Raw genomic sequence first — 7,810 nt, forward strand, 5'->3', positions numbered from 1 at the left:
CTAAGTAGAGCTTCAGTGAGATGTCACTTTTCTTAGAATCATTTTCAGACTGTGATCCTGACTCCTAGTTCTGTAAACACAAGTTTGGCATTGAAATTTGGCCTTTATGAAAACAGGCTATTTCCATATTTAAAGTCAAGAAATAGTTTTTCAATAATTGTTACAATAATAAAACACTCTCCTGTCCCATATTCATAAGCAAAAGTTTGCATTTGCAAAGAAGAAACAAAATGAAACTAATTTAATAAAGCTAGTAAGATTAGGCTGTTACCATCTTCCAGTTACTGGCAGGGGGGATGGAACAAACCTCCGAAATGACAAGAACTACATCAGCCTTGTAGTATTTTCTGCAGATAGTTTAAATCTTGCTTGAGTCTGCAGCTGTACTGTGTACACTGTTCTACCTTCATTATGTTAGAGTGGCCTGAAAGCCCAATCACCAGAAGAGGCTGAAAATAATGTCAGCGGTTAACATAGAGCAAGAACAACTTTGTGAGGCCCATTTTCCTTAGATATGCCTTTTTCTGTTGCTACCAAGTAACACCTAAACTGTTGACAGAAAGAGTCCCTTCATCAGTTCTGTGCCTCTTGAACATGTATCTTCTGTTGATGGACATACAAGGAAAAGGAAAAGATTTCTTTGAATGAGCTAAAATAGCTTCACTGCTAGATTACACCTAGATCACTGATAGATTAGCAGCTTCACTGCTTGATACGCCAGAGTGTCGTACTGCCATTGAGAGGGACCTCGATAGGCTGGAGAAATGGGCTGACATGAACTTCATGAAGTTCAAAGTCCTGCCCCTGGGGAGGAACAACCCCTGGCACCAATATATGCTGGGGGCCACCCAGCTGGAAAGCAGCTTGGCAGAGAAGGACCTGGGGGTCCTGGTGGACACCAAGTTGAACATGAGCCAGCAACATCCCCTTGCCGCAATGAAGGCTAATGGTATCCTGGGCTGCATTAGGCAAAGCGTTGCCAGCAGGTCGAGGGAGGGCAGCCTTCCCCTCTACTTGGCACTGGTGAGGCCACACCTGGAGTGCTGTGTCCAGTGCTGGGCTCCCCAGTACAAGAGAGACATGGACATACTGGAGAGAGTCCAACAAAGGGCCACGAAGATGATGAAGGGACTGGAGTACCTCACAGCTGAGGATGAGGCTGAGAGAGCTGGGACTGTTCAGCCTGGAGAAGAGAAGGCTCGGGGGGGATCTCATCAATGTGTATAACTACCTGAAGGGAGGGTACAAAGAAGATGGAGCCAGGCTCTTCCCAGTGGTGCCCAGTGACTGGACCAGAGGCAGCGGGCACAAACTGAAACACAGGAATCACTTTCTCACTCTGTTCTCTCAAACATCAGGAATCACTTTCTCACTCTGCAGGTGACTGAGCACTGGCACAGGTTGCCCAGGGAGGTTGTGGCGTCTCCATCCTTGACGATACTCAAAAGCTGCCTGGACTCGGTCCTGGGCAGCTGGCTCCAGGTGTCCCTGCCTGAGCAGGGGGGTTGGACCAGATGACCTCCAGAGGTCCCTTCCAACCTCAACCAGTCTGTGATTCTGTGATTACACTTGAAATTTAGCACAAAGAGCCTTACTGCACTGGAGAAGATGGTTTATAGTTTTATATGGCAGTGTTTTAAGTGATTCCTTTCAGTGTCTCTCCATCATATGCCAAATCTTTGGCTCATTTTTCTGACAGCCCTTGAGCAGCATGTGAGAAAGAAGTGTTAGGTTATTCATCACATCTATCTTATTATTTACAGCTAATATTCAAATATGCAAAACATTTTAGATTCTGGATATTTCTTAAGCTCTGGGATCTACCATCTGCCATCCAAATTTCTACAATCCAAACTGTTAGTCTTGGAATCAAAATAGTGTATAGTTAGAGAAAGTACTTTTTGTTAATGGCATAAGGACTAAATTAGCTTGGTTCTGACTAATGCAAGCCAGCAAATCATGCTACTGATGCTATACAAAGAGAGACTTTATTATCTTTTAGGTGGTAATATCGGAATCTTAAGTATGGAACTGCTTCATTTCATTTATTAAATGCATGCACAATAAATAAACGCTAGATATGGATTGCATTATTGTTACTCCATTTACACAAATTAATATTTTATCCCTAAAGTCCAGGGAACAATTTGCAGAGAAAGTGACTACCAGAGATAGATCAAGGATAGCATTATGTGGCCTTGCATTTGTAGGGAGTATAGTTTATTTGTAAACAGAGCTGCATGATATTTACCATTTTGATTTACAAATGTAATACAATGCATACATTTTAAGTTTTATTTCATGCAATTCCTCTGTTCCCAAAAAACTGTAGTGGCTTTATTTTGTTTCCTGAACTGTTACACTCACAGCACAAGTAAGAAAAATTAGGGAAACAAATTTTTGCACAGAAAATGGTGCCCTTTTACTTGAAAAATTGGAAGTTGAAATGTTTGTCATGAAAAAGCCAGCTGGTGTGTATTCAAATTTGGAAAAAAATATTCCAATGGCTAGTTTTTATGCTAAGGAATATCTCATTGTCATTAAAAATGCTTACTTATCTGCTTAAATGATTTTTACAAAATACTGAAAGCAAATTAAACTGCATAATCTTATTTGCAATGAAAAATATCACAATAGTTCAATGCATACTGCTTTTAGAACAATGACATAACCCAATAAAATTTTAAATTTTAACAAAAATGGCCACAACTCTTTCCAAGGTAGCTACTTCTTCTGATGTTAATATCACAATTAATTTTTAAGTTGTAGACCCTTAAAACAGGGACTTTGCATTGGAAGTGCTGGTACAGTCACACAAGAAGTTACACTGCAATAAAACAGCTAGCATAAAATTCTGCATTCCAGTTGACTTAACATTCAGAGTGTGGACCTTCCATCACATTAAAAATATGACAATTTCATTTGCTATAGCAAAAGCCAAGAAAAATGAAAGTGCAATATTACAAATCTCTGCATGTATATTGGATTCTTTGTAAAACCCTTTTGGGAAAAGAAGATCCTGAATGCTGTAACAATGGTAACTGTAGAAGACACTAATGCATCCAGAAGCTAAAATTAAATAGCTTGCCGTGTCACAATGAGTGCTACAAACGTTAGCCTCCTCCTGAGAATGAAGTGCACCAGGTCAAGACTTTTTATTACATCAGAAACCTCATCTAGAGCTGCTTAAGGTCTTTTGGCTACAATTCAGACCCTTAAAAGACACAAAAACCAACCTGGTTGGTGTTTCTAAATAAATGTCAAAAACAGAAGAAAAAAAGTAGTGCTGAACTTACAGATTTTTGTAACAAAAAAATACACAAGTAGAAAATGCCTCTACCATACAAATAATTACAATAATTGATGCATCTAATGAGCCAGGATCAGATGAAGGTTTTAATTGCCATGACTTTTTGTTAAACTTCGATTGTTTAAAATATTTAATGTCAATAATAAATTATACTAAAATGAAAGCAATGCTAGCAGCTAATGGCCAATACTAGAAAACATGTTGATGGCTCATCACTCTAGACAATTAAAAAGTAGTGAATTTTATAACTCCATGGTATATCAGTCATTAACTGCAATTGTACATGACAATGTAAATCCTAACTATATTTCAAACTGAGTCATAGGAAGGTTGAGAGCACTGCAAAATTGGGAGTGCTCAGTCAGGGAAGGGGAGGGAGGAAGGCAGAAAAAGTAAGAGAGCTTTGTAAGTAAGAGATCTGTCTTGCCAGCTGTCTTGACAGCCAGAGGTTCTACCACATTTCAGGTTTTAAATTGTACCTTTGCCTGGATGATGAGGGTGTTTAGGAGTACAGAGAGAAGGAGTAAATTTGGAAATACAAAGAGCATACTCAGAGAGCATCACACAGCTCTACTTGAAAATGACCGTTCTTCCAGTTAATGACCGATTTTCCCCAGAATCAAAAGGCTTCCTATATTCTAACATTTGTCATGACTGTGTTGGTCTGAATAGAAACTTTAAGGAACCTGAATATTTCATCATTACTGTGGCAAGAAACACGTTTTTTCTCCTAGTTTGGGTAATTCCCGTAGCACGTAATAGTCACTATGACTGCATCGTACTGTGAATTACAACTGCACTAATTTAACAGTAGAGTTTCATATAATGTGGATATCTGATTTAAGAATCCACATTAATATTTCATGCATAACATAAGAGCAAGTGACTTTTTGTAGAATAAATGATTGTCTCCTGTAGCATCGTACATGTTCACAGAAATCACTAGCATTTTGACTAAGGACATATGCAATTTCTTTCATTTTCCATACTCATAAGCAGGATGTTGATGACATTGTCATTTTGAGAAGAAGTGCTTACAAAGTGCTAGTATTATACCCTGGCATTTATTAGATTTTAATTCCAAGGATATTTTTAAATATATACATACTGTTCTTTTTACTTTTAAAGTAATTTTATTACTAATCTCTGGTATTATAAAACTCTGTTTTTAACCACTGATAATTTCTAAATACAAAGCATGTGAAAAGTATGTTCAGTAATCTATAGCCTTTTAAATGAAAGGCATCAAAAATATTCCTTGTGGCAGAAAAGGTCCTATAGCAGGTCTTTTAATAGCTGCTTAAATTTTGTCAATGTCAGCAAACAGACAAGGAAAAATCTGACAGGAAACTGAAAACAAGTTGGAAATATTTGTACATACCAAAATGCTATTCTTTTAACTTCATAATTGTATGTTTTTACGAAAATTACTTCGATCCATCAAATTGTGTTGTTCCCACTACGCAGACGTGCCAGTTATTTGACCATTATATTCTGCTGTTTCCATTTTGAGAATGTAGGGGATTATGCTGTCAATGGGAACATTTCCAATGAGACCAGTAAAAAATAGTTCCTCGGTAATGCTAGAGCTCATCAGCCTAAGTGCTGGCAGGCGAACTAGAATCCGGGCTAGCCTGAAAAAGAAGTTCAGTGGATTATAAATACATATAATACCAGTTTAAAATACTTTGTGGCTAAAGAGCTGGATCTGCTTTTATTATTACCATAACTCATGAATGGGAGTAAAGAGGCAATTAAAGCTAATTGAGCTACCATGAAAAGAATGGTTACTTTTCTATCCTGCAAGTGACATGAAAAGCCACCATCTTTCTTTGTGGTTTTCCAATGAAAAGGACATATTAATCCCCGTTGTAGATACAATGTGTATGTACAAACACACAATTCTCCTGGTCTGCTTTTGAAATTCCCAGCTCTGGAAGCACTTCATAGTTCAGGACAATGCTGAGACTAGTAATATTCATACTGACTAGTGAGAACATTTGCACAATTTTAAGAGTAAAATGCTTAATTAAAATTTAAACCATAAACAGCATAGTGCTCCGTTGCCTAGCAACTTAATGACAAACCAGATAGCAAGAATGGGACTGGATATGTATAAAAGGAAATAAGAGAATCTGCTTCTGATGAGAAAAGGAATTTGGAGGGATGTGCTGTTACTCATACGTATTGCCAAATGCTGTGGTTTTGTAGGTACCAGGATGTTAACAGACATCCAATATAATGAAATGATCATATTGAATTTCTGGACTTTCAATGCATTTGAAATTTAGGACAGTGATGAAAGCATATCTGCTGTGTTTATATGGCAGATGTACATCACAAATGCCAAAATAAATAAATTTCCTGAACCAGAGCCATGTAATAGCAAACCTTAGGCAGCACTGAACACAGTCCTCTGGAAAATGCTTGAATATCTATGGGAAAATATGTAAGGTTCATTCTGCTAATATACCATATCTTGTAAACTTTAGGGGAAAATTGCAAAAAGATCCAAGCTATGCTGCTGTTTTTGTGAAAATTGTAACACTTGTGCTTCTATCTCAGTTTCTGCCAGCATTCAGTTGCTCAGAAATAATCAGATTTGTACTCTAAACTTATATATGGGTGAGCATAGGGATATAGACAATATCAGTTAAAATACAGGACATTGTTTGGGAAACGGAACTCTCCGATTTTCTTCCTTGAGCCACTATTAAGAGAAGTAAGTATATAGAACAAATTCTATATTTCTTTTTATGGCAGATATCCAGCTCTCACACATCAAACCAAAATAATTGAATTGTACACAGAAGAAGAATGTGGGATTCGAGGATATTTCTGAAGTAGAGAATCCCATCTTCACTGCACCTAACTGGGAATCCTGATGCCCCTTCTGTTGCCTCACGCAATGTTAACTCTGAAAGATCAGTGCAGAAACCAGTTTCTGAGATGGGGGAAACTCTCTTTTACAGGCTTTTTTCTTTTGGTGTTTTTTTTTTGTTGGTTTGGTTTGGTTTTTTTAAAGTTTCACTACCGTCAGACCTTGCCTATATGTATGGGATTGCATGCTTCTTTACATGGGGATACCTTTCACAGTAAAAGAGAGTATGGTCTAGGATATGTTGCTAGACAGACGTTAGAATTTCCCTTGTAGTGCAGAGAATCATTGTGTTGATGAAATTTAAAATAGTTTTGATGGAGATTATTAGAAAATAGGATAATTATTTCTAGCAAGTAAGAAACAGGAACAGTTGAGAGATAAAAAACCAAGTTAGATACTTTCAAAGAGAAGTCCTTGGAAATGAAAAAAAAAACAAAGGAGAAAATAAGTAGGACGTGGGAATTTCTTATAAACAGAAGCTTAAGAGTCGATTACTGTTCCCCACATGTAATCCTTATTGTTCCAAGGTTTATAAACTGGCAGTTTTAATACTTTTCTGCATATGTAACTTGTCAAACATTTAAAGGATGGTAATCACCTTTTATTATCTCAAAGCCTCTTTGACAACTAACTTGAAAAAGGAGGCAATTTGAATTAAAGAAGTTTGAGGCAGTTGAGGCAGTTATTCTTGAGACTTCTAATAAAATAAGTCTGTTTACTTTTCTAAACATGGCAATAAGACTAAAAAAAAAAAAAAACCCAAACCTCCTCCCCCCCTCCCCCAAAGAAAGTATTCAAGTTCAATTTACGTGGAAGAAGCTAGAGAGCTATTCTTGCTTCTACCTATCTTTAAACAAACCTGCTTGCTTTTATGAACAAGTTATCTAGTTCTTTCTCATCCACAGTCAAAAAAGAACAGATGTCAAAAAGGAAATTTTACACCAGTGATGTTATTTTGTACTTTTGCCAGCTATGGCCCACAACATTACTTTGGGTACTATAGACAATAAATACCTATAAGTATCTTCTGGATAGGTTTTTTGTACATAGTCCTGCAATTCCATCTGTGCCTTCTCCTGGAATTTTTCTATTTGGGTTGAACTGGTCAGACCAGGGTGATCTAAAGAAACAAAACATTTCTGTATGTCGATTGTTTCCCTATACATTGTGAAATATATGTAGTTATAAGATTCTTGCATTTAATTTCATTTAAATATTTCTCTTGTATTGTGATGTTTAACATGTTAGCTGTATAAAGGAAACCACTCAATTGAACATTTGCTTCCTGGCTTCAGAATTAGCTTGCTCACTTTTCTCTCTATAGCTGTGTGTATCCACAATAAAGTGGAAAAAGATTAAGCCTGTAGGTATGTACCAGGCAATGACACTCCTAGTTTATGTCTCTAACCTTGCTTTTTTAAATGTGTTTGCCTCTGTGATTTTGATTAACTATGCTGACTGAGCAGTATCTAGGGTTGTTTTCTTGCCAGATCAATTTCTTGACCTTCCCGAGTCTGTCTCATGTTTTAATTCCAGCTGGCTCAGCTCCTCAAAGTCAGTCACATGATCAGAAAAAACCCAGAAAATACCACCTATCTGACTATGCCCAAGTGCCTTCA

The 7,810-nt window shown here is 37.2% G+C and overlaps 1 protein-coding gene across 1 annotated transcript in view; it reads right to left on the bottom strand.

The window, feature by feature from the left end:
* Nucleotides 1-2,585: 2,585 nt before the first annotated feature.
* The window catches only part of NR2C2 (nuclear receptor subfamily 2, group C, member 2), a 36,612-nt gene continuing 31,387 nt past the window's right edge, over nucleotides 2,586-7,810 (bottom strand). The window contains exons 13-14 of the mRNA XM_009320107.1: nucleotides 7,206-7,311; nucleotides 2,586-4,944 (exon numbers count right to left, since the gene is read on the bottom strand). Coding sequence (XP_009318382.1) covers nucleotides 4,770-4,944; nucleotides 7,206-7,311 — 281 coding nt within the window. The 3' untranslated portion in view covers nucleotides 2,586-4,769. The remainder of the gene's footprint in view (nucleotides 4,945-7,205; nucleotides 7,312-7,810) is intronic.

Source organism: Pygoscelis adeliae, unplaced genomic scaffold, assembly GCF_000699105.1.
Source record: "Pygoscelis adeliae isolate BGI_AS28 unplaced genomic scaffold, ASM69910v1 Scaffold302, whole genome shotgun sequence".
Lineage (NCBI taxonomy): Eukaryota > Metazoa > Chordata > Aves > Sphenisciformes > Spheniscidae > Pygoscelis > Pygoscelis adeliae.